General features: G+C 41.6%; 2 protein-coding genes and 1 non-coding gene across 9 annotated transcripts; 2 read left to right on the forward strand and 1 right to left on the reverse strand.

Moving 5' to 3' along the window:
- The first annotated feature begins 4815 nt into the window (after nt 1-4815).
- tha1 (threonine aldolase 1) lies at nt 4816-9514 on the forward strand. Its single transcript, XM_026178330.1, has 7 exons — nt 4816-5189; nt 6416-6499; nt 6586-6674; nt 6760-6945; nt 7928-8065; nt 8168-8360; nt 8626-9514. Exons 1-7 carry the CDS (start codon nt 4901-4903, stop codon nt 8931-8933), a joined length of 1287 nt encoding a protein of 428 aa, XP_026034115.1. The 5' UTR covers nt 4816-4900; the 3' UTR covers nt 8934-9514.
- Nucleotides 9515-9736: 222 nt separating this feature from the next.
- Nucleotides 9737-9818, reverse strand: trnal-uag (transfer RNA leucine (anticodon UAG)). Its single transcript has one exon. It is a non-coding gene; the product is annotated as a tRNA-Leu (tRNA).
- A 751-nt stretch (nt 9819-10569) lies between these two features.
- eef2k (eukaryotic elongation factor 2 kinase) lies at nt 10570-23155 on the forward strand. Of its 7 annotated transcripts, none has more exons than XM_026178304.1 (20): nt 10570-10851; nt 11402-11690; nt 12162-12227; nt 13246-13346; nt 16487-16547; nt 16631-16668; nt 17397-17568; nt 18134-18283; nt 18375-18507; nt 18595-18722; nt 19203-19407; nt 20165-20223; nt 20447-20524; nt 20751-20807; nt 21021-21086; nt 21601-21732; nt 21946-22134; nt 22223-22347; nt 22510-22688; nt 22899-23155. In XM_026178304.1, exons 2-20 carry the CDS (start codon nt 11442-11444, stop codon nt 23006-23008), a joined length of 2298 nt encoding a protein of 765 aa, XP_026034089.1. In that variant the 5' UTR covers nt 10570-10851; nt 11402-11441; the 3' UTR covers nt 23009-23155. The 7 variants fall into 7 exon arrangements, with proteins under 7 accessions (XP_026034089.1, XP_026034088.1, XP_026034090.1 ...); XM_026178303.1 differs by having other exon boundaries at nt 11431-11690; XM_026178305.1 differs by lacking the exon at nt 20751-20807 and having other exon boundaries at nt 11431-11690.
- Nucleotides 23156-24133: the final 978 nt, after the last annotated feature.

A 24133-nucleotide genomic window follows, 5' to 3' on the forward strand; every position in this document is an offset into this window, starting at 1 on the left:
TAAGGGTTAGGAAAGTGCTGGTTACGGTAAGTCTCCAGGAAATGAATGCAAGTCAATGTAATGTCCTCTAAAGTCAAGGAAACAGGAGGGTGTGTGTGTGTGTGTGTGTGTGTGTGTGTGTGTGTGTGTGTGTGTGTGTGTGTGTGTGTGTGTGTGTGTGAAGTAAAGCATGTCCACATGGCCCGTGACATATGAAGTGGGGGGGAGTAGTGTGAAATGTGAAACAGATGTTACTCTTGTTTCACAGGCACTGATGTCGACACCTTTACAGAAAGAGGTATGTGTTGAGTGAGAGTGTGTCTGTGTGTGTTTGAAAGACATCATTCAAGTGACGGCTTCCCATAAACACCTGTTTTGTTCCAGTTAATATCTCTCGTCATGGTGAATAAATGAAAGAGGAGAGATATAGATAGATAGTTAGAGAGGGAAGGAGGTTGTTGTGGTGGTGGTGGCGGTTGTTGTGGTGTCGGGGAGGGGGGTCACCTCCATTCCTCTGCCGTCCGTGAAAGAGAAGAGCTCATGTGGGATGAACACATTCGTTTATTCATTCGGCCCATCTATTTTCAGCCCAGTGGGTTTATGGTTATTGGAAAGGCGTTGCCGTCTCGCTCCTTCCCAGAAGGAGTCAATATTTCTCCCTCTCTTTCATTTCTCCCTCTCTGCCTCTTTTTCTCTAATTCAATATTTTATCCAAAACACCACTCTCTCCCCCTCATGCACAGGCAAGGAATGCTGGAAGGCACTCGCAGGGAAACAAAACACGAGAGAAAGGCACGAGAGCTCTGCGCACACGCAGAGAAGAATGCGAGAGCGCGGTGCCAACAAGGATCCCGTAAAAACTCGGGACATTTCCCACTTCCTTTGTCTTATCACACTTATCCATCACTGCTTGCTTGTCTTGCTTACTGATGCATCTTTATCTCTCTCTCTTCATGGCTCTTGTGGGGCTCTCGAGACCGACTGCGGCCTTTTTACAAGGCTGATGTTTGCTAATGACTTTTAATGATGACTGGTTATGGCTCATAAAACCTGGCTGTGTTACTGGCATTATCAAGTTTGACTACAGCACAGTGCCGAGCTGATGGCACACACTGGGGTCCTTATCAGGTGATTAAAATCAGAAAAGACAGTAAGCCCATCCGTGTGAGTGGGAAATGTGCGTGAGGGTGGGGGTAGGGAGGGCGCTGGTGCCTGTAATGCAAATGTGGCCCTAACAATTGCAGCACACAGAGCAAAACTCAGTGTCACAGGGAGGAGAGAGGTGCTTTGCAATAGATGCGCCTCCCTCTCAGCCAGTTTTGATCAGCGGTGGAGAAATTCCCACAAACCTTCACCTCCAAATATTGACTTAGTCTCAGGGACGTGACGGAACTGGGGCTTTGTTACAGATAAAAAACAGGATGGTGCCAGTGTAGTTTGGGCCTGAGCCTCATCATAGCACCAGTGTGGAAATGTACCGGAGCTTCAACACTCAAGCCACGGAGTTAGTTTAGAAAGTGAAACGAAGACGGGATCGTTTTCAATACTTTTTTATCCAATAAGGAACATTTTTTAAAAGGTTATATGAGTAAAATTATATTTATTTAGCCAATCCTTGTATGTCGCTTCTTACAAACCTATTTTCGTTGTGTTAATTTTAAACTTCAGGCAGGTGTATTTAGAATATCTGCTGACTCTGTAACCACAGATTACGATGAAGTAATCCAAGAGTGCAAACCTCCACTCTGTGGGGAGTATTTACTTTAATAGGAATAGTATTTTATTTTGTAAACATTCATTTTGGGTTTTTTTTTTCTTTTTAAACCTACTTGTAGAAGTTTGTAGTGCAGTAAAAATCCATTAATGGTAGCATGACAGAGGTTTACTTTGATTACACAAACAGTATGTAGATAATGGATAATAGCTATTGATTTGTAAATAGGTGGTCATGAATAACTTGAGCTCATTATTTAATCTTATACTGCGGGCAGCTCATTCTCTTTCTTTTGATGATACTTTATTTTTAAAAATAAAACACATTTTGGGGTCAACTTGAAAGAAAAGCAGAAGTAAAATGTAAAAGTGAGGTCAGAGGTCACATGACATGATATTTCTCTTGTGGATGCAAGCCCAGTCTACACCCCCCCTTTAAAGTTTTGTCAGAATTAGCTCAAAACCTTTCGAGCTATCGCATTTACAGACAGAATGACACGCAAACGCCACCAATCTTACTTGTAAATGTGGGATATCTAAAATATTTTATTCAGAAACACTCCAAATCTTTTAGATAGCTGAAATATCTGAAAATATCACTCAAAATAAGATGCCCGATGGTGGAATAATTAGTAATAAATTACAAATTACTTGTAAATTAAAGCCTATAATATTAAAAACATACATTTCTTTCAGGGTCCTTACAATCCACCACACCACTGGACTGTAAATGTCACGCCAGTCAGACTCAGCCAGTCAGATTCAGCCTTTCAGCTCAGCGTGGGGATAAAGGTCAGGTCCAAAGTGGGTGTGTGACCCTTGAAGAATCTTGAGGTGTCATAGTTATTTCAGAGTATTCGTGGCTACAACACGACGTAAACAAATCGTGCAAAGTGGCACAGGAGCAGACAGATAAACGCGCACAGGTGCACGGACACATTTATGAAACACATGCCGGACAAACTGCGGTCCGTGCTGAGAGTTACAAGGCAAATGTGTTCAAATTCAACATGTGTGCTACACAGGACACGACTGATCTGTTTTTAGATTATTATTAGAAACTCACAGACCAGGTGAAATAACTTTAATTTTCACCCATTCATTTTAGATGTCTGTCACAGATAAAGCAGCATTATGTGTGTAGAGCTGTTAAAAAGTTCTTTCTGTGTAAATTATAGTAAATAGAAGATATAAACAAGCCTTAAAAGTTCTGAATAAGAAATCCCAGCAGTACCATTGCAGTGAGATTTGCATTAAACACAAAATATTCCATTTTGAGAACATAATTTTGCACTCAAATGCACATTCTTGGCTTTAAAGTCATTCGCTATGCCTCCAACTTTACTTAGAGACGATGACGACAGCTGAAAGGGGCCGACTGTTCCTAAAAGAAGCGTTGCCTTTGCACAATCCCCAAATCCAGAACGAGTTGAAAAGGTGTAGATTTTCATATCTTTCCATGTCATGCAAAATATAAACTGATGGGATAGGTTGCTTGTTAAATGAGGTGTGTTATAGATGAAAGAATTAACATCTGTGTGTGGGACTGTGTGTGCTACCTTCCAAGGAACTGCAGATTGAAATGATCTAGTAGCCAAATGTGGTTCAAAGACTTTTTTTTAATCAAATCAGTGTTTTTGTGTGTGGAGCCTGAAAAATACAGAACAAAACTAAACTACACATACAAGGGACAGACCTGTAATCTTGTAAAATAACCTCCCAATAAATGTCATTTTTTGAAGCCTGTAAAGCTCAGTTTATTGTGTAGTTTAGGACAATATATGCACCACAAGCTACAGCCTCATAAGTCTTTTACAAACAATATAAACACTGTTTTAAAAAAGTTTTTTTTAGGCTGCTGATTCACCCTGTGAACGCTTTTGAACATACAGGCAGATTTCTTAGGAGAAGAAGGTGTGGGCGTAGATTTTTGGGTAATGGGAAGACTCATAAGCAGGGATCAGGTCTTTCCCTGGGCATTTTTGTAATTTCCTTGACTTCTGGGGAATTGTGTAGATTTATGGCATAAATTTATGATAAAAATGTATCAACTGCCCCGATGGTTTGCTAAATACATTCTCTGTTTGGTTCATGTTTTTATTGGGAGAAAAAATGCATTTGTTGCAGGCGATACGTTTCCTGTGTTCCATGAAATCTAGATCTATGAGCATAAAGGAAACACACCACCCCGACTATTTGAAACACGTGCATTTCCCCCCTCAGTGAGAACATGAAAGAAGCAGTAATGTTACTTATGAAAACAAGCAGGCAAGTGTGGTTGAATTGCCACCTGGTGTTGGATTTTTTTTGTTTTCCTTTACTTAAAAACAACATTTGCATCTTAAACCACTGTGAAAAAAAGTAATGCATCAGAAATCAAGGAAATGAAGTCAAGTCAGACCCATGAATGTAGGTTTTCCAGATCATGATAGTCCTATGAGCTTGGAAAGAAAATAACTGGACTTCTTTAAGCTTCATGAAGATGTTTCGTCTCTCATCCTCTTCAGACAACGTCATACATGTTTTAAGCAAGGAAGGCAATCATCACAGGTCAAGTGCAGTTTAACATGGCACCTGTCAATATATTTTCTCTGCACACATTATCAAAAATAATTCAAAAACTGAAAAAAAGACAAAAAATGCAGTTACATAAAGTAGATGTGCATATGTGACCCTTGTTTTTCACATGAAGTGAGACAGCGCAATGTGCAGACGCATCCCTGCAGAAATAATGTTGAGAACCTGACAGAACAGTGGTTAAAATGACCGCTCACGGTTTGAAAAGTGCATTGAAAAGAAAAGGGCTGAGTTTGAAAAGACCATCAAACAAACTTCAGTTTTCTTTTGTGCTTAACAAGCACAAAGTGTCAGCAGAGCTGCTTCAGATAAAATGCAGTTTATATGTCTTTCACGCGCCCCTCATCCTCACCAGGACTAACCTAACGAGTGTACACGTGTGTAATAATACTAATAATAATAATAATAATAATAATAATAATAATAATAATAATAATAATAATAATAATAATAATAATAATAATAATCTTTGCTGGAATTTTAGCGCCATCTTGAGGTCCAGGCCGCTTTGCGCACTTGGATGCGCCTATAGGTCATCCATTAACTTCCCTTGCAGTCAATGATTATCGATTACAGCTCCACCGATACAAAGTTCGGTAATAACAGTGAAAATGACTGAGAAGGGACCATTATGGCGTTAAAAACATCTTCCTGCAGGCTTTTATTTAAATTCATCCATCAAGGTGTTGTGGCACCGCTCGCTGCCCAAAACGCCCTCCGCTCCGTGCTGGGATGCAGCTCCACGAGGGGATACTACAACTCTGGAAAGCCCAGCTACGCTGGACCCGGAAGGGCGGCCCACGTTCGGGTGGTGGACCTCCGTAGCGACACGGTGACCAAGCCGGGTCCGGCCATGCGCCAGGCAATGGCGGAGGCCGAGGTAGGAGACGACGTGATGGGAGAAGACCCGACAGTTAACGGTTAGAGTCGAAGAAAGAGTTAAATTCTGCTTTAAATGGTTTTCTGTTCTCTTTAAATTATAACTGACCCCTTGTCTGGTCTGTGTGTATTTTTATATTTGCACCAGGCTGGTTTAGTACCTCTTAGTTACTTCTTAATAATATATAGCAGACCATAGTTTCCATATTCAAGCACTGGTCACTTGGATTATCCAATACAGGATTACCCAGTAATCCAAATTAACCACACAGTTGGAGGATCAACCAAGACACCAACAGACAAAGAAAAAAAGTTATTTTCTTCTCTTCTATAAAGTGGTCACATCCCAAACGTGTGCTATTCCCGAGAAAAGTACTGTGTGGCTTACTTTTACATTAATTATTTTTTAAATGATCAGATTATTGACAGAAAATTCCTTTTAAAAAATGGAAAGTTTATTGAACCATGTAAAAATTGTAAATAAATAAATAAATAAATAAATAAATAAATAAATTACATTAAAAATTTCCATATATGACTTTTAATTTCTGTCGTATTTGCTATTTTGCGACATTTTTTAACAACTTAAAAATTGATTGTGGTGTGAAAAAAAAAACTTTAGTTAAAATAATTTTTTTAAATTTTGTTTTGTTTTTTTTGAAAAATAAAACGGAAATGGTTTGTGAACTTGGAAAATGAACTAAAATAAAATATAAATATAGACAAAATATCCTTCATTTTAGTCTTTTTCAGTTCGGTGCCTGCCTGAAACTTTGGATCATTTTCCTAAAACCTGCCTTTAACTTAAGCCTTCCATACAGTAATACTTAAAAGAAGAAAAGTATCACTGAAACTGATAAGAACTCAACTAAAACTAAACATTTCCAAACAATAAAACCTCCTCTGACACCAACAAGGCATTTTCAGTCAGAGAACCGCTGCTCACTGGACATTTTCTCTTTTTCAGACAACTCTCTGTAAACTCTAGAGATCATTGTGTGAGAAAATCCCACCAGGTCAGCAGTTTCAGCCTGTCTGCCACCAACAGCTGTGCCACGTTCAAAGTCACTTAAATCAACTATCATGCAGACAAAACTCTCTCCAAGTAAAACAAAGGTCTTTATGCTGACTTTGCAGTCTATATGACAAAATCCTCTCTGTCCTTTGAACCATGACTAGAGAAATGGTTTACTGCACTGCAGTCTTCTAAAGTCTTTGCATTTTTGTATGTGAAATGCTGCTCAAACGTAAAGCGTGATGTCTGCAGAGTTACAGAAAATCGCAGCAGATATGTTCGGGATGGAGGCCGCCCTGTTCGTCCCCTCTGGAACGATGAGTAATCTCATTGCAGGTCAGTTTTGCTTTCACCTGGCAGTGTGTGAATTAGTCTTAACTAGTCCTGGATGGTCGCAAACATGCCTCCATTTCATCCAACAGTGATGGTGCACTGCAGGGAGCGGGGCGACGAGGTAATCGTGGGGGACTTGTCCCATTTACACATCTACGAGCAAGGAGGTAGCGCTCAGGTGAGTGTGCCGCAGCAGCTTCATCTATGATGGGTTTTTTTTGTAACTAGACAAGAGTGTGTGTGTATTTGTTGTGTTGATACAGCTGGCTGGCGTGCACTCCACCACGGTGACCACGCTCCCCGATGGGACGTTTGACCTGGAGCAGCTGGAGTCAAAGATACGCCACGGTTACCCAGACCCCCATTACCCACGATCACGGCTCGTATGTGTGGAAAACACGCACAACATTCAAGGTGGACGTGTGCTACCTCTGGCTTTTCTGCAGGAGGTGTGTGTGCATGACTTTCACTTTGATTAGTCTGACTCCAGATCCACTTTGCATCAGTCCAATTTAAGCGAGCTTTGTCTCAGAGAAGATGTCAGTGTTTCTGGATTATGTGTTCATATGGATTCTTCTTTGATAGAGTTTTGACCTGCATTTGTGGACGGCACAATGTTCATAGGCAGTGATTTCTAGAAATGTTCCTGAGCCCATGCAGTGCTTTCGGTGACTCATGCCTGATTTTAACACAGTGCTGCCTGAGATCTCCAGCAAAGTAGCTCCTTAACTGATGCTTCAGGGTCACCTGATCCAGACCCAACTATAAGCCTTTTCAAAAAGGAAAGTTTTAAGTTTAATCTTAAAAATAGAAAGGGTGTCTGTCTGTCACCTGAACTCAAAGCAGGAGCTGGTTCCTCAGGAGAGGCTTTTACAGCCTCCAAGAACTTCAAGAAACCCTGTAGGTCGAAACTAAAGTGCTCCACTGGGATGATAAGATACTATGAGGTCTTAAGGCTATGATGGGGTCTTATTATTTAGAACTTTGTGTTTAAAGGTAAAGATTTTGAATGAAATTCTGTATTTAACAGAACAGAAAAGCTAATATTGGAGAAATATGTTCTCTCCTTGTGCTCCCTGTTCAGTACAGCGTGTTAGCCAAAGTAGTACGGACGTAGGGTGGCGTGAATCATTTCACTGCTCGCAGCAGAGACCACAGTTTGGGTCATATACATTTGGTTATCATTTGAAATACATTGTTAATTAAATTTCTTCAATTATTATTAAAGATACCTTTTCTTGGTTGCCATGGGGATGTATCCCCGGAGACTTTGTTGTAGACTCGTAGTCTCCGGCAGGAAGATTTCCCATTGAAATGTATTATTTACAGAGTCATGCTGATTGCCACATTTTGATGCAAAAGCAATAGTGATTCGTGCCTTATTAAAAATTTAATGATGTGATGTTTGGATGGTTTGTTTCCATGTTTAAGGTGCGTGCTTTAGCAGATCGATATGGTCTGTCCGTTCACATGGACGGAGCCCGGGTAATGAACGCCGCTGTAGCTCAGGGAGTGCCTCCATCTGCCATACTGCAGCACACAGACACTGTTAGTGTGTGCCTCTCCAAGGTGGGTTTGAAGTATATAAACACACACACACAAAGTCAAGATTCTTCTTAACCAAGGTGAAACTGGATTAATGTAACAATCAAAATCCTGGGTGTGTATCAGGGTTTGGGCGCCCCAGTTGGTACCGTGCTGGCTGGACCCAAGGACTTCATATCCAGAGCGGTACGGTGTCGCAAAGCACTCGGTGGGGGAATGCGGCAGGCTGGCATACTGGCAGCAGCTGGAAAACTCTCCTTACAGAATATGATTGGAAGACTGGAGGAGGATCACAGCAATGCAAAAATGTTTGCTCAAGGTGAGTAACTACCTGGTTATTCCATGAAAATTCAATCCACGTGACTTCCTCAGGATCTGCTGTTTTTTTATGCAATAACTTTAGTATGTTTAATGAAGCCATGCAAAATCTTACCTTTATATAGTGAATGTTTCCTGAGTTCTAGAGGCTCAAATTACTGGAATTTGACTGATTTTACATGAATACCCTTCAATGAAAATTAAATACTTTACTGGCTCCCACTTTACTACTTTGTGTAATTAGCTTGTTTCTTCTCCACGCTCAGCTCTTCTCGACTGCAATCCTAACTTGTTCGCTGTTGACTTGGCTGCCGTGGAGACAAATATCCTGCGTTTCCGCCTGCAGGATCTCAGTTTGAGTCCCCGCGAGTTCTGTGACCACATGGCTCAGGTTAGCGAGAGTGAGGAGGCTGCACTCGGGCAGGGGATACAGGTTCTCATGTACCCTCATTTTGGGAACTCTGTCAGGGCCGTGTGGCATCTTGGGATTTCTCCTGAAGACACTCAGCTGGCCATCCAGAAAATGCAGTTTGTGGTTTCTCAGCATGTGATGGAAAATATCAGGGCCCAGTGAAACCCAAGTCAGGATGAAACCTAATCTTAGAATGATTACAGAGTAATGTAGACTGTGAAAAATGGGACAAACACTTCTACAAGCATGTGAATCTGTTAAATGTAATTAAGCACAGTGTCTTGAATTTTATTTTGCGCCCTTATGATTTATCTTTTATTAAAGAGATGGGTGCAAATACAACAAAGGGCACAGATGATGAAGACCTTCGTCCATTTTAACTGTGCAGCTCTCTGTAAGAATTTATATTAATCATTACTATACATTCTTTATATTATATTAATGAATATAATATTGAGGACTCTGTTGGAAAATGACCCATATTTCTGTACTCGCTTAAACTTCAGCAAACTTTAGAAATCTGACAACAAATTTGGAAACTTATTACCGCTGACTTTCTTTATTTTTTCAAATGTAAATAAAAGCAATAATAAAAACATGAAAGAAGCTTCTAAGAAGCATTTGTCACCTCATTTGTATGTTCTTATTTACTCACAGGTGTTTCCATCATCATAAAGTGGTGCAGAAAAGGCCCAAATCATCAGAAATTAAAGAAATAATAATAAAAAAAACATTCAAATGTCCTGGTGGTGGGTGACTGTCTGTTTTAAGGTGTCCTCCAAAATTCTCAAAGCTTGTTTTTGGCCACAAGATGGCACTACAATATCAGACCTCGAGTTTTTATGACTATAAGCAACAACAAAAAAGTGGAAATCAATTCTGGTATCTGGTTTTTATAACCAAAAAAGAAAAAGGATATTCGATATGTCAATACTTGTCGTGGTGAAGAAGGCAAGAAAAAGATCTGGCAGCGGTGGGATTCGAACCCACGCCATCGAAATGACTGGAGCCTAAATCCAGCGCCTTAGACCACTCGGCCACGCTACCGTGATACCACACGTCAGACACATATCTATTTATATGACGGGAAACATTATGTTCTTATTCACGTTATACCATTGATGGTGTAGTTTCACTACTACTACTAATACTAATAACTTTCTTCGAGCACATAATAAATTTGTAGTTATCACTGAAGCCCTGGACGGATAAGGCACTGCTAATATTTTTAATAAGAGCTAAAGAATGGTAAATGGTCTGTATTTGTATAGCGCTTTACTTGGTCCTAAGGACCCCAAAGCGCTTTACACTATACACAATCACCCACCCATTCACACACTGGTGATGGCAAGCTACGTAAAGAACGTACTCCCAACCCACTGTTAAGGTAGCTAAAGCCATTTTGGGGCCCTGTTAAACAAGTAAATATTTGCAAGGATGTTTGGCTTGTCACCTGCACGATAGCTATTAAATGGCATGTAAGTGCGGTCGTAAAGTTTCCGATGAACCTCCGTGCTGCCATACGTGGCCTGTTTAGCTAGGCAACCATTGCTTGGAGTGGCACTTTGGAGGACGGTACAAACGGTTCTGCTCGTGGTACTGTCAAATGCTCCTGTGAAAGTACACAATTTTGCTTTTGCGGCCTGGCTGTACGATAATAATTTTAACTACTGCTACTTACGCTGTTTTTATTTGTTTGCCAGATCTAATTGAGACCTGTCAGAAGTCTTTTCTTCCTTACCGCTAAACACTCATTTCCGATTTATAATTCTATTTCCGACCGTCCTGAACGCAGCAGGACGCAGGGGCGTGGCCAACAGAGAACACTGCGATACGTGCGGAGGGAAGCCTTCGCCGTGGTGGACGGAACAAGAACAAAAGCCCTGCGCCAGGCACGTCCCGGACCTTGAGGATACCACGGAGAACTAGGAGGCATCCACTCTTGTTTTGGTCTCAGAGGAGGGGTGAACTCCTGCTCCTGGAGCCTTGACTATTTAAGTGCAAACCAATACCGAGAGACGGAAGAAGACCGAGGTGACTGGATTTGCTGTCACAGTCTGTCAAGATTGAGGGATTAGAGGTGTGTCTTTACATCCGATTATTCATTGGCTGGTCATTTAATACTTTTACTATAACATATCTAACAGCAGGTCGCGATAGATTAAATTAGAAGATGATTCTTTGTAGGAAACTCCACTGCTGCATGCTGTAGTTGTACAACAGGAATGGCTGCTGCTAGATGTTTTACAACGTGGGGGGCACATTGAACCTGCAGAAGCATGTTCTTGAGTGTGCATTCCTGTGCTCCTACTTTAAAACTCTCAGAGCACAGTAACCTTTGATTACAGAAGGACCGACTGACTTGCTAGATAACACAGATAAAATGAATGGAAATGCTTTTGATTGCTGGTAGCCTTACTGATAACTTAGAGCTCCCATGATGTGTGTTGTTGAATGAAATATATGGCTGTAACTCAAATGTGAAGGTCTGGCCCCCTTTGAAGTCCTCACATTTGGTGTAAGAGTTGTGCAGCCATGATCCATGCTTGTTTTGGACATACACTAACATGGCTGTCACCTGGTTCCCTGACTGTGCACTCTGCATGTGACTGTTTTTTCCCTACTTCCAGTCCATTCTCACACTCTGTTGTCAAAACAGCAACAGAAACCATGGAGGACGAACTCATGTTCAGCATGGAGGAGGATGGCAGCGCCAAGAGACCCTCTGCCCAGCGGAGTGCCCTCAAACACAGAGCATCCTCCCTCAGCGAGTCCAACGCCAGCGAGGATGATGACGAAGACCACTTCATCTGCCCCATCCTGGACGATTCGGCCAAAGAAGTGTGCAGCCACCTTAAAAACCTGGTTTACACACGGCAGCTGTCAAACTCGCTCCCTAAATCCAACTTCATGTACAGGGTGAGATATAAGACGTGGGGATATGACAGTTTGTTGTGCTGATGCATCATCCCCACCTCTCAGTTCTGCAATGTTTCTGTTTGCCTTTTAAGGTGTGATGATACGCGCATGCCTGCACACACGTTCTGTGTGGCTCGTCTGGTATTTCAACGTGTGTGTTTATGTGTTTGATCGAGTGAAGCGCTGGTCAACCCACCTTTTATTTAAATGTACTTTCTGACAGGAAGCAGCAGAGAGCGGTTTCACCTCGTGATTATGATGTGTGTAAACACGGCTCTCTCTCTCTCCACATCAGCAGGGAGCTGCAACAAAAGCTCGATTCAGTGCGCGCGGCTCTTTAAATTTTTGTGTGGCGGTGGTGTTGCTGTTTCAGAGCCTCCTGGCTGTTAATGTTATCTAAAGTGATGTTGCATACATTTCCTGTTGATGATAAAGGATCCGTTTTCTTGTTTGTTTGTTTTTTTTGCATAGAACGAAAAAGAAACAGATACAGTGGCAGGACATCGATCGTACAAGGTTTTGTCTGAGAGTGCACGGGTATGTTTGGATCTAAATCTTGGTTTTTCCTTCTCTCCCTTTTATACCACTGACCATCCACGCCTCCAGCTCCTCACTCTGCCCTTCAATTTGCCTCTCCCTGCTTTTACTTTTAACCACTTCATCCCTTCCGGATCTTTTTATTTTATTTTTTATTTTATGGATAAACATGTGTCGCCTGTTCCTCTTCAACAGGGCTGCCCAATCCCAGTCCTCGAGAGCTACTATCCTGCAGCTTTTAGATGCATCCCTACTCCAACACAGCTGAATCAAATGAATGGCTTGTTATCAGGCCTTTGCCAAACACGATGGCATGCTGAAGTGTTGGAGTAGGGATGCATCTAAAAGCTGCAGGACGGTAGCTCTCGAGGACTGGGATTGGGCACCCCTGCTCTTCAACATAAGTGCTGCTCCTTCCTCACTCTAAATAGAAAGACATCTGCTGGACTGTGAGCAGTGGTGCACGAGGAGGACGTGCTGCTGAGCAGCGTAGGTTGGGCCAAGGCTTGGGTTACTTGCTAACAGATTTAGCTTACTCGTGACATCTGATTCAAGTTATTTTTTTGAAAACTGCACATGTTCACTTTAAGGTAGCTGTAAATTATTTTATTTACGGCGACCTTACAGCCCAGAAATCCACTCATAATTTTACCATGGCTTCATTCTCCTGTGGTATTTGTTTTCAGTGTCTGCTTCATGTTTGTGTGCTTTGTTGTGAGCCACGTGGTTGTTTTGACTCCCTAAATCGAGAGGGAGAGCCCTTTAATGCAGAAATCGTGACATTATAGATTTCAATTTGAGAGCTGATAATAATTGCAGAAAAAACAATGCATGCATTGTTGAGTAAAGAGAACAGACTGGCTTAGAACTGCTTTTATTGTGCAGATTAAACAGCTTTGCATGGAAGGGCTTCCCCTCTTTCTTCTGTGTTCAAGCAATCCTGATGTGAGAAACTGACTTTTATTCTGCTCCCGAGCTCATAAGATCTTTATATTTCTCTGTCTTGTTTTTCTACCAGGCAACATGGCTGCACGCTATCGAAAAGGCAAAAGCGATGCCCGACCCCTGGGCGCAGTTTCACCTGGAGGAGATAGCGACTGAACCCTGCATTCGTTACAGGTCTGACTTTGACTTTGTGGCAAAGATGAAACTCTTTCACAGCAGATTTGACCTCTTCTGTTTGACCCTTTGAGTGTTTACACTGTGCTTCAACAAGTGTTCAGTTAAGTAGGGCTTGTTCCAGCATGTAAAGTACCAGAACAAGATCATCAATTTCAGCAGTGTTTTTCCTGTTGTGTGAGAATATTGCCGTGTGCAGCTTATTTTTCTGAATGGGGTTATTTTGGGCCCTCCACCCAAGAGGTTTTGGCCTGAATACAAGAAAATTAGACAGAACTGATACAAAATCATGTTTTTAACGTAATCTCTGTTGATTTAGATTCCATTTACAGAGATAAACAGACATTTTTGTTCAGCAAATGGTCAGAAATCATACGTGAATAAATCTGCTTTTACAGATTGTGCATGCAAGTGTAATATCTCCCAAAAAGCAAGTTCTGTGCCAGGAAAAACAGCTAAATCTTAACCTAATAAATTTAAAATGCAGCCAGTCTGTAATCATAACATTGTTTGTCAATCAGGAAATTCAAATTAAATCTGCATTTACTGATGTTTTAACCACTCAGGAGCCAGTGCAACAAGCTTTAAATGAAGTTGAAATGACTGAAATGTTCGCATACTGTTGCTTATCGACGTATACAGCAAAAATGTGACAGTCATGTGAGTAATATTTGCCCTCCTTTGGCTCAGTTTGTGGTCTGCAGTAACTGCTGAGGAAGATATCCAACCCTTTAGAGCTTTATGTTCTTCTCCTAGTCGTTAAGTTTGGTGGTGAGCTGGAGGTGTGCAGTGTTTTCTTCTTTTTAGTTTTTCCACCGAAAATAACTGCCTATTATGCAAATGAAAAGCAGTAGAGCATCAATTTTTATAGATATGAGGAAAAAGTGATCTCGGCCTTTGTGTATATCTGTAAAAGTATGAAAAAGAGTAGTTTTAAATCATTTCAATGAGTTGTTTGGGCTCGTCTTGAACCGACAGCAGACCTCATTTATTCTCTGTTGCTCATATCTCGGTCAGTGATGCTCTGCTATTATTAACTGTACACAAACATCTCTGGCGTCTGTTGGCCCCATGAACTTGGGTGTGATGCTGAATGTGCATCCAGATATTATGACCACAGAATCCTGTGGCTGCTGCATGAACAGCTCTCACAGTCCAAACTGCAGAAGCACACATGAGTTCACTGGGTGCGGACAAAAAGCAGGAGGAAAAATCCCGTTACGTAACCAGACGGAGAGCTTGTATTTGACTGCGGGGGAGGAGGGATCGTCAGGGGTGGGATTTGCCCTCATGCTCCCATTACATGTGCTAATTTTACCCTCGTGTAACCTCACTCCTCTTTGCCCCCCTGCAGGAGGAACTCAGTGGGATGAAAGTCATAGTACGTTGCGTTCCTAAAGCAGAGATTAGATGTTGGAAAGGGAACAGGGCTCGTTTTTCCGTGGGCGGAAAGATAGAGTTTAGAGTTTTAGGACGTGCAGCTGCACTTTTAGTACATCCAGCATACATTAACTCGGGACACACGCCCAGACGGGCCAAACAGACAGTCTGATCCTGTCTGATAGTGTTCACACCCACATTTATATCACTATAGTCAACTCCCTCCACTCCAAAATAACGTCAGTCCTAAACAAAATGAATAAGAGAGGTCAAAATGACCTTAAATGAAAAGTCGTTCCCTCCCTGCTACATTCTTCTCTCCTTGTTGTTTTTGTGTGCAAAGGAAACTCGATGCTTGTATGTGCTTCCTTGATAAGAATAATTAATGGGCTGCTGATGGAGAGACTGCACTGGGCAAACATGAACAGAAGTAAGAAGCTTAAATAACTTCTGTGATGAATAGTTTTATCTCTGTTTTCTCGGTGTGCTGGGTTATTGATCGAGGGAGGGGAATGGCTTCAAAAAGGCAGGTCAGCGAGGCGATGGGCCTGTGAATGATTAACAAAGTAATAGGTGGAAAACAATCTGAGAAAATAAACACGGACATCTTCTCCCGGCACAGCCGTGCTGCTCTGTGACTAAAAAAAACAACAAAAAACATGAGCCACAGATGTGTCACAGCAAGAAGACACGATTGCAGAGCTGAAGTACACTCAGGCGGGGATCATACACGGGCAGCTGCAGATACATGAGCGAGTATTCATTGCTTTTGGAATCCTTTAAAGCTACTCAGTGAAATTTACACCAGTGGGAGACGAGCAGACGCTGATAGATTTGGCTACACCTAAAATTTATTCTACTTTCACGTTTTTTCTCAGTTCATTGTTCGTTTAATTATTAAAAAGAAATGTCCACCTCCATTTTTTTTTTTCCTGTCCAGTCTGCCAGTGTGATGAATAGTTATATTTACAGGGAGGTGCACATCGGGTTACAGCAGAGGTTACAGAAGCTAAATGTCAGTGTCCCTGTTTTACATTATCACCAAACCCACTTCTTCACAGAAGTGCTGTGCACGTTGTTAAGTCAGCTGAACAACGTGTTAGTAGCTGCTAATACTTTAAACGTTAAAAAGCCTAAATGTTGTTAACTCATATTATTCGCATGTTAAAAAACATAAGTTTATAGTTGATTTTTGTTTTGCAAAACAAAACGGCGATCCTCGCATCTTCGGGTTTTTTTTTTTTGTTTTTTTGTTTTTTTAAATTACTGCATTTGCTATGCATTATACAACATTTCTGCTGTGGACTGTTGTGTCTTAAATTCTCTTAAAACCTTACAAAATGATCTACAACTGTCAAAATAATGTAAAATCGTAATGCTGAAAGTTTAAAAAAATTTGCAGAAATAAGTAGCTTTACTGTTTTGTTCGTTTTTGGGGTTTTTTTAATGGGTCATATCTCCCTCAAATCTCCCTGAAAAATTTGGATACTGTTTTTTATTCTGTCCTATTCTCAAAACTACTCAAAACCTCTCAGAATTACACCCGTTCTATATACACTATTTTGGAGTCGCTCACTCATGAAATCCTGCTGCCTCTTTCAAATGCAGACATTCTGATTGGGTTAGATTGAAGTATTCGAGGTTTTTTTTAATTTTTTTTTTATTTTTATTTTTTTAAATACATAGATGTCAAATCCTCTTTTAAATTTTTAATAGTATGTAATTAAATAGATAATTAATATAGCTGTTCATCTTCACAGGTACAATGCCGTTACAGGGGAATGGGTTCAAGACCAGATCCACATGAAGATGGGTACACAGGTACTACACCTCACTTTACTTTAGGAACTCACAGTGTCTTTCTCTCTCATCTAATTTATGTCCCCTTGTCTTGTTTCTCACAGCCTTTTGGGAAAGGGGCCATGAGGGAGTGCTTCAGAGCGTGAGTCTATATTCATCGCTTCTTATCTAATGACTGTTGCCCTCATGACGTTCTGGTCTCTTTGTAAACAAAACAGAGGAAAATGTCTGACTTAAATTAGAAAGCAGCGCAGGTCAACATTCCTCACATTTCTCTGTCAGGATAGCAGCAGCTGACATGTTCATTATTTTCTGAGAAACACGCTAAACGGGCTCTGTGAAGTCTCTTGTGGCGGGACATGGAGCTCATTTTTAACTCTTTCTCATAGTATTGGTTCCCTGGATGTTAATTGGTTAAAATCGCAGTGGGCGGCGCCATCACGGCTGCACTGGCTTTTGCATGGCACTGCAGAATCCCAGAGAAAAAGCCTAACACTCTAATTGTTAAAGGTCAATCGTCTGTTATGTTGGGAATGTAAGAGAGCCATCAATCAACACCCCCCCCCCCCCCCCCCCCCCACACACACACACACACTTTAGTTATTTTCCGTTTAAAAATAAATCTCCCAGCATCCACCAGCACAAACATTAAAGGTCCTAAAAAAGAAGCATGTTTTTCCTCTTGGATTTATACACATGTGGATTTAAATCAGTTTTTCTTCTGTGACCTGAGATCACTTGGGGCACATCTGATATCTATTATTTATGAAGAAGGCTTTATTTATGTATTTTTATTAAGATTTAAAGCAGCGAGGGAGTTTCTTTATCTTTAAAGTAATGTAGATTTACTGTGATCCGTTTACCCTGCAGGAAGAAGTTGTCGAATTTCTCACACAGCAGCAACTGGAAGTCGGCGTCCAACTATGTGGCCAAGCGTTACATGGAGACGGTGGATAGAAATGTTTACTTTGAGGACGTCAGGCTGCAGATGGAGGCCAAACTTTGGGGCGAGGAGTACAATCGCCACCGACCTCCCAAACAGGTACGGGAGAAATGAGGTGGTATCGATAAAATCAGGGGAAGTCAACAGAAAGAGTTTGGGAAGACGTACTGGCCTCTGATTGGTGCTTCTTTTCTTTTTTTTTTCTTTCTTTTTTTTCAAATATTTATATACTATTCGGATAAGCGGTTGAGAAAAGACTCAAATGTGATTTCCAATTAAATGAAAATTATTTTCCTTTTATTATCTTATGCTGACCCTTTAGCTGCTCCCACTTTGAGTTAACTTTCTTATGATTGGCTGCCCCTCACAAACAGAAGACTTGAACAGCAGGTGGGTGGGGCTTCAGAGATGACCATATTAGGGATATCGGCTCTCAGTGACACCATACAGAGCCAAGACCAGAAAAAACTGTCTGTAACGGAGCATTTAGTGAACTCTGGAGCCTTCAGTTTTCGCTTGCAGGTATATATTTGTACATTTACCAATATTTTTAAAAGATCCGGGTCTTATCTTAAGTTGCCTCCTGTCATCTCTTATCACCCTCACCCCCCAGTATCAGAATCAGATGATGCCTCGTAATCCTCGTTCCGTTTTAAATCCTCAGGTGGACATCATGCAGATGTGTGTGGTGGAGATGACAAACCGACCCAGTAAACCTCTCTTCCACCTGGAGCATTACATCGAGGGCAAGTACATCAAGTACAACTCCAATTCTGGCTTTGTCAGGGACGACAACATCCGCCTCACTCCACAGGTGAGTGGTCGCCTGTGGAGTGGTATGAATACATGCTAAAGACACAAGCTGAAGACACAGTCAAATATAATTTCCCTCTTTTCTCCGTCAGGCCTTCAGTCACTTCAGCTTTGAGCGGTCGGGCCACCAGCTGATCGTGGTGGACATCCAGGGAGTCGGCGATCTCTACACCGACCCTCAGATCCACACAGCGAAGGGGACCGACTTTGGAGACGGAAATCTAGGTATGCTTACCTTTCAGCAAACTGCTGCTACAAACTTAGATCAGTAAGTGTTTAAAAAGCTTCAACCTGATCACACCTGTGTTTCAGGTGTGCGAGGCATGGCCCTGTTCTTCCACTCGCATCTGTGTAACAAGATCTGCAAAAGCATGGGCCTGACGCCTTTCGACATTTCCCCTGCGGAGATGTCCCAGCTGGACGGCACCAACAAACTGCTCGTAATTATGTTTTAATCATGCTTTAAATATTAGGGGCTGAAATCAGCAGCCTTTAAAGTAGAAGTAGCAGCAGTAGGAATAGTTTGGGGGGGGGGGTTATATTTATTACCTATACTTATTGGTTGGTTTATTACCTGGAAACAAACAACCATCAGTAGCAAAGTGGTGTGAGAGCGAATCACTTCCTGTGTGGACCAGTTTGGGTTTTTTGCTTTTCTTTCTTTTGGAAAGCCAAACTCACAAAAGCTTCCTCTTCCACTTGTTCTGCTGAGCTGTTTGGCTTCCTCATTGCTGCTTGCAGCTGTATCTCACTTTGCTCACAGTTTCCATATTTAGGCATGAATGTCTGCTGAAAGTTTATATCCTGGTAGAAGATGTTGGTCTGTGGCTTAAAAGAGCAGAGAACAAAAAGAAAGAGAAATTCTGAGTTCTTCCTCTTTTTATTTTCATCTTTCTTCCTTTTTTTTTTTCTCATTGTAGAAGTCAGCCCAGACTGTGCTGAGAGGCTCAGAGGAGCACTGCGGTTCTCCTCGTGTTCGCACCATGTCGGCCAGCCGGGCGCCTCCGCTCCTATCCCGCCTGTCTGAGACCTCGTCTGCAGATGAGAGCATGAGCGACATGGAATCGATCCCCTGCTCCCCTCTCATCCTTCCCTGCTCCCCCCCAACTGCAGCTGGCTCTATAGGCAAGTTAGCAATCAGTAAATGCAAGCAAGACCCACAGAAAATGTTACTGTATATATAAAAATGGACATAGTAGTTAGCAAAGTCCAGTCATGAAGCTCTTGGTATTTTAAAAAGGGATGTAACGAGCGAGACGTGAATCAATTGCCTCATCGCTCTATTTGATTCTAACTAGAACCACATGTTTTATTTGATTTATTAAATGAAGCTTAAAAGTAGTGATAGAGTTCTTAAACCCATCAGGAATGTGTTTACTGAGATCGCAAATCATGTGAGCAGAGACTTCTATGTAACTGGAAAGTTTTTTACAACCAGAGGAATCCCCCTTGCTAGTATGGCAGGTTATGGCAGTAACATGTCCATCTTTCATATACAGTCCATGTTGTGATTCATTCTCAGATCTGGTATTTTCCCATTTTCTCGTTAATTTGAATGAATAAAAGCATTCACACTGACGACTACGTATAAATAAAGTGCACTAAGAGTACTTGGACAAAGTATTGACAGTGACATGGTCACATGTGCAAAACAAGAGGAACCAATAATCTATTTTTAGCCAGAAGGAGGATTTCAGCGTTGACAGTACTCATGTCGAGTTAGTAGACAGATTAGTATAGACATTTATGTCATTGTATGTTACTGGAAATTTGCTAGCAGAGGTATCTAGAGATATCTTGAGATACACAAGTATTCAGACATAGCTTACATACTGAGGAGCTAAAGTGGTGAGTGGTTTTGCATTTTATTTCAATTTTACAGGCTCGTCTTTTATCGGAATGTATGAACACGACAGAATAAGCAACACAAGCGAACACAGGGTAAGTAAAAACTGATGGTGAGAGTGGCTCTAACCAGCACAAGCAATGAAAGAAAGCACATTTAAAAAAACAAAGAGCGCTGCATCATCACTCCCCCAACCCCAAGCTTCACATTGATTAACAGCATTACTTACATTATTTAAAACTATATCTGTGTAGCTGACTTGTTGACAAAAGTTTACCACCAGGAATCAGAAATTCTTGTCTTAATTTTTGTCTTTAGGAATCAGAAAACGGCGGGGACAGCGGCTACCCGAGCGAGAGGAGGAGTGAAGGAGACCCAAATGACCACATAGACGGGGTAAAGATTTTTGTCACTGCTCAACAGAAATGGACAGAGGAAGCTTTTAGTTAATCATTAAATGTATTTTTCCTGTGATCCAAATCCCGCTTTTGGATCCAGTTTGTGAACGTCCTCTTGCATATTACCTGAAATGAGCTTCATCATGCCCCATCGATGCACTTATTCAACACTTGTTAGATTTCGTGACAGCTGGTTTTACAGTCCGTGTCATATTGTCACATAGATCCATCATCGCTACAACAGACAATATTCAGAATCGGACGAGGAAAGTGTCAGACGGGTAAAGAAACATAAATATCCCTAAATCCCTTCCTCACCTCGTTCATAATCATCATCATCACCACTTTAATCAAATAACCCTACTTTAATTTCCCTTTGAACATCATCATGAACATCATCTTTACTTTTGTTTTCCCATCACTTGTTTAACCATGAAAGCCCCTCCTTACCTCTCCTCTAATTCCACTCCTCCTACTTTGTTTCCCCTCACTAGAGGAAGATGGTAGCTCCTCCAAGAGTCTCTGCGAACTTAAACTCAAACACTCCTGACAACGAATGGGTGATTATTTGCATGGAAGCTCCTGAGCCAGGTGTTTCCCTGTGCAGCGCTTTGCAGTCTTTTTTTAGCCGTGAAGCATAATGTTTGCCTCCAGCATGATGGCTCTGCTTTTCAAACGGTTCCGATTTGTGTGGATTGAACTCGCTGTCGCTATTTTCCTGTTGACGCCTGCTTTATTTATTTAGTGAACGAAAACAATTGGAAAATACAAATGGAGATAAAAAGTGATACTTGGAACTGAAACACCATCTACCTCCTTTATCTTCGCCTGCTCTGCCATCCCGCTTATTCTCACTTCTATAACTGTGTGTGTGTCTGTATGTGCGCTCCTTTTGCATTAACAGGGATGTACTCATCCATCTCTGAGCTCAAAGCAGACTTTCCTGGATGGGTACACCTCTGAGACTGCAGTGTGACTTTTCAACCATAATATATTTCTTGCAGTGAATATCAGATGGTAACTTTTTTTGTCCTTTTCTTCTTTCTTGGATCTTTGGTGCCTGCTTCTGTTCAGTTGACCGAGGAGAAGTGGACCTTCTATCACTCATCCCGCGCTCACGTCCACCGACCTTCCTGTGTGGCCACCGAGGTGGAACGACTCAACAATCTGCTGCAGAAGAAGATCGGCCAGTCGATTCTTGGAAAAGTAAGAGGAGGAAACATTAGTTAATTTAATGTTTCCGTGCCACTATTTAACTCTGGTCCCACCAACACTAAAAACACTTACATTGTTACAATTTTTGAAATCTTTCTTTGATTCTAAGCATTCAGTTCAGTCCAAACTCCTCCTATCGCAAACCAAACACAATGAGGCAGCTCTGCATGCTTCAAGCACTTATATTCTTTATCTCCCACCCAGGTCCACTTGGCTATGGTCCGGTACCACGAAGCGGGTCGTTTCTGCGAGAAGGACGAACAATGGGACCAGGAGTCGGCCATGTACCACCTGGAGAGAGCTGCCATGTGTGGAGAACTGGAGGCCATCGTAGCTTTGGGACAGTGCTGTCTGCAGCTACCTTATCATATACTGCCAGACATGGAGCTGGAGGTACTGTGCGCCATCTATTTTCCTTTCTTTTGTTGAGCTTAACTTCACAGGGTGGCTTTATATTCTGGTGTGTGTGTGTTGTTGGCAGGATAATGCAGGAAACAGGATGAGAGGTTTCAAGTATCTGCTGCAGGCTGCTGAGGCTGGCGACAGATCTTCTATGATCATAGTGGCCAGAGCCTTTGATACTGGAGTCGGTCTGTCTGCTGACAGGTGAGTGAAGGTTCATTCAAAGCAGATGTTTCAGGTAAAACGTAGGAATCCTGCCTTTGCTTGATAGTACTTCCCTCTTGTGGCCGGTTGGATTTTTACAGTTGCTTTTTTTAAGTGGTGGTGATTTGTGAGTTAAAGCATTTTATCCTTTCGCCTTCACAGAAAGCAGGACTGGGCCGAGGCGGTTCACTGGTACAACAGTGCGCTGAACATGATGGACTACGACGAAGGAGGAGAGTTCGATGGGACCCAGGACGAGCCTCGCCACCTTCTGCTGGCCAGAGAGGCAGAGATGTACCAGGAGGGAGGCCACAACCTCGCCGCAGACCCACAGAGAGCAGGTTCAACCCGATGCCGAGTGCAGAATTTTAACTTCAAGAAATCGTACACCAGTTTCTGTCTGACCGTTTTCCCAGTGAAGCAGTAGGGCTTGTGATTTTGATCTGTGGCACGGAGAAGCTTTAGTCTCACATGATGGTCGTGGGGTTGGGGTTCATTTCTGTTTGGTGGAGCGACTGCCTGTAACATCTCATTCTGTCTCTCTCCTGCAGGTGACCTTTTTACTGAAGCTGCAGAAGCCGCCATGGCGGCCATGAAGGGTCGACTGGCTAACCAGTACTACATGAAAGCTGAAGAAGCCTGGGCACAAATGGAGGAGTAACTCCACAACATAAAAGAGATTTATTTTAACCTCCAAAAAGGCCACGAGACTTGATGTGTGGCTGTTTTTCTTTCTTTTTTTGTTTTTTTTACACATTCTGGGTAAAACCTGAATGACTTCAGTTTACATTACTGTTTTTATGACAGATTTTTTTGGTGTTGGTGGTTTGTTTGTGTGCGCGTTTGGTGTGTGTTGAGCCATTCAGCATCAGACTTTTATCTTCAGGATTCTTTCTGTATGGTTGTAAAGCTAGATTTCCTGGCTCCTCATTTCTTTCATTTCATGTCTATATTAACCTTTAGAGTTAAGTTAATGTGATTCTATGAATGAAAAGGTCTGACCTATCAAAAAAAGATTTACTTATTTTGACGCAGATGTTAACATGTTTATGTTTAAGAGAATATGTGTGATAAAGAAAAGTGCTTGGAATATGAAACTGTAAAATAAAAGTTTGCCTTTCTTTTTACCAATCATGATCCTGTTGTGATTTTTCTAACTAGTGGAAGGACTCTTGTAACCTAAAATGAGGGTGTTTTGTGAGTGTCATAACAGAAACAATTTACCTTAGTTTTTTGCACCATTAACTAAAATAAGTTAATTTGCAGTCAGATTGGTTATGGGACAAAAGAAAACAAGTAAATGCTTCAGCTCACTAGTCTTGTTTTTCTTTGCAGTTTTCTCTGATCCCGGAGCTCAGAGATATGTCACCACTTTGCCAAGTTCTGGAAGAAGACCCATACTATTATCCTCAGAGAAGAGGAAGATTGGTCGGTATAATCTGGAATCGCTAAGTTTCAAGCCTGTGATGAACTGTAAACTGCTGTAGTGCAGGTTTTACATCATGAACTGAGAGGGTCCAACAAAGAAAGAAGCCCCCAAAATCCGCTTACAAGAAATATGCAGTGGCCCACATGGGCAAAGCAAATCCCTTGAAAGAAAATTTTGATGGTCAACTAAGAAAAAGATTAAGCTGTAGTATATTTTAATTGACCACAATGGCAAGAGTAATTTTTTTTCAAAATAAACATGAGGTTTTCAAACAGATGACGTACGTACGACGTGCACTTTTTTTGTTGTAGCTATCTGTCTTAACAGCAGCTCCACTCACACTAGGAAGCTGATTAG

This window comes from Astatotilapia calliptera, chromosome 8 (assembly GCF_900246225.1).
Source record: "Astatotilapia calliptera chromosome 8, fAstCal1.2, whole genome shotgun sequence".
Taxonomy (NCBI): Eukaryota; Metazoa; Chordata; class Actinopteri; order Cichliformes; family Cichlidae; genus Astatotilapia; species Astatotilapia calliptera.

Excerpts from the sequence above, each read along its gene's own strand:
- tha1 (XM_026178330.1), top strand. The coding sequence starts at position 4,901 with ATGGCGTTAAAAACATCTTCCTGCAGGCTTTTATTTAAATTCATCCAT. Across the intron at positions 6,675-6,759 it reads AGCAAGGAGGTAGCGCTCAG|CTGGCTGGCGTGCACTCCAC; the intron begins GTGAGTGTGCCG and ends GTGTTGATACAG. Across the intron at positions 6,946-7,927 it reads CTCTGGCTTTTCTGCAGGAG|GTGCGTGCTTTAGCAGATCG; the intron begins GTGTGTGTGCAT and ends TCCATGTTTAAG.
- eef2k (XM_026178304.1), top strand. The coding sequence starts at position 11,442 with ATGGAGGACGAACTCATGTTCAGCATGGAGGAGGATGGCAGCGCCAAG. Across the intron at positions 12,228-13,245 it reads TTTTGTCTGAGAGTGCACGG|GCAACATGGCTGCACGCTAT; the intron begins GTATGTTTGGAT and ends TTTTTCTACCAG. Across the intron at positions 21,733-21,945 it reads GCCAGTCGATTCTTGGAAAA|GTCCACTTGGCTATGGTCCG; the intron begins GTAAGAGGAGGA and ends TCTCCCACCCAG.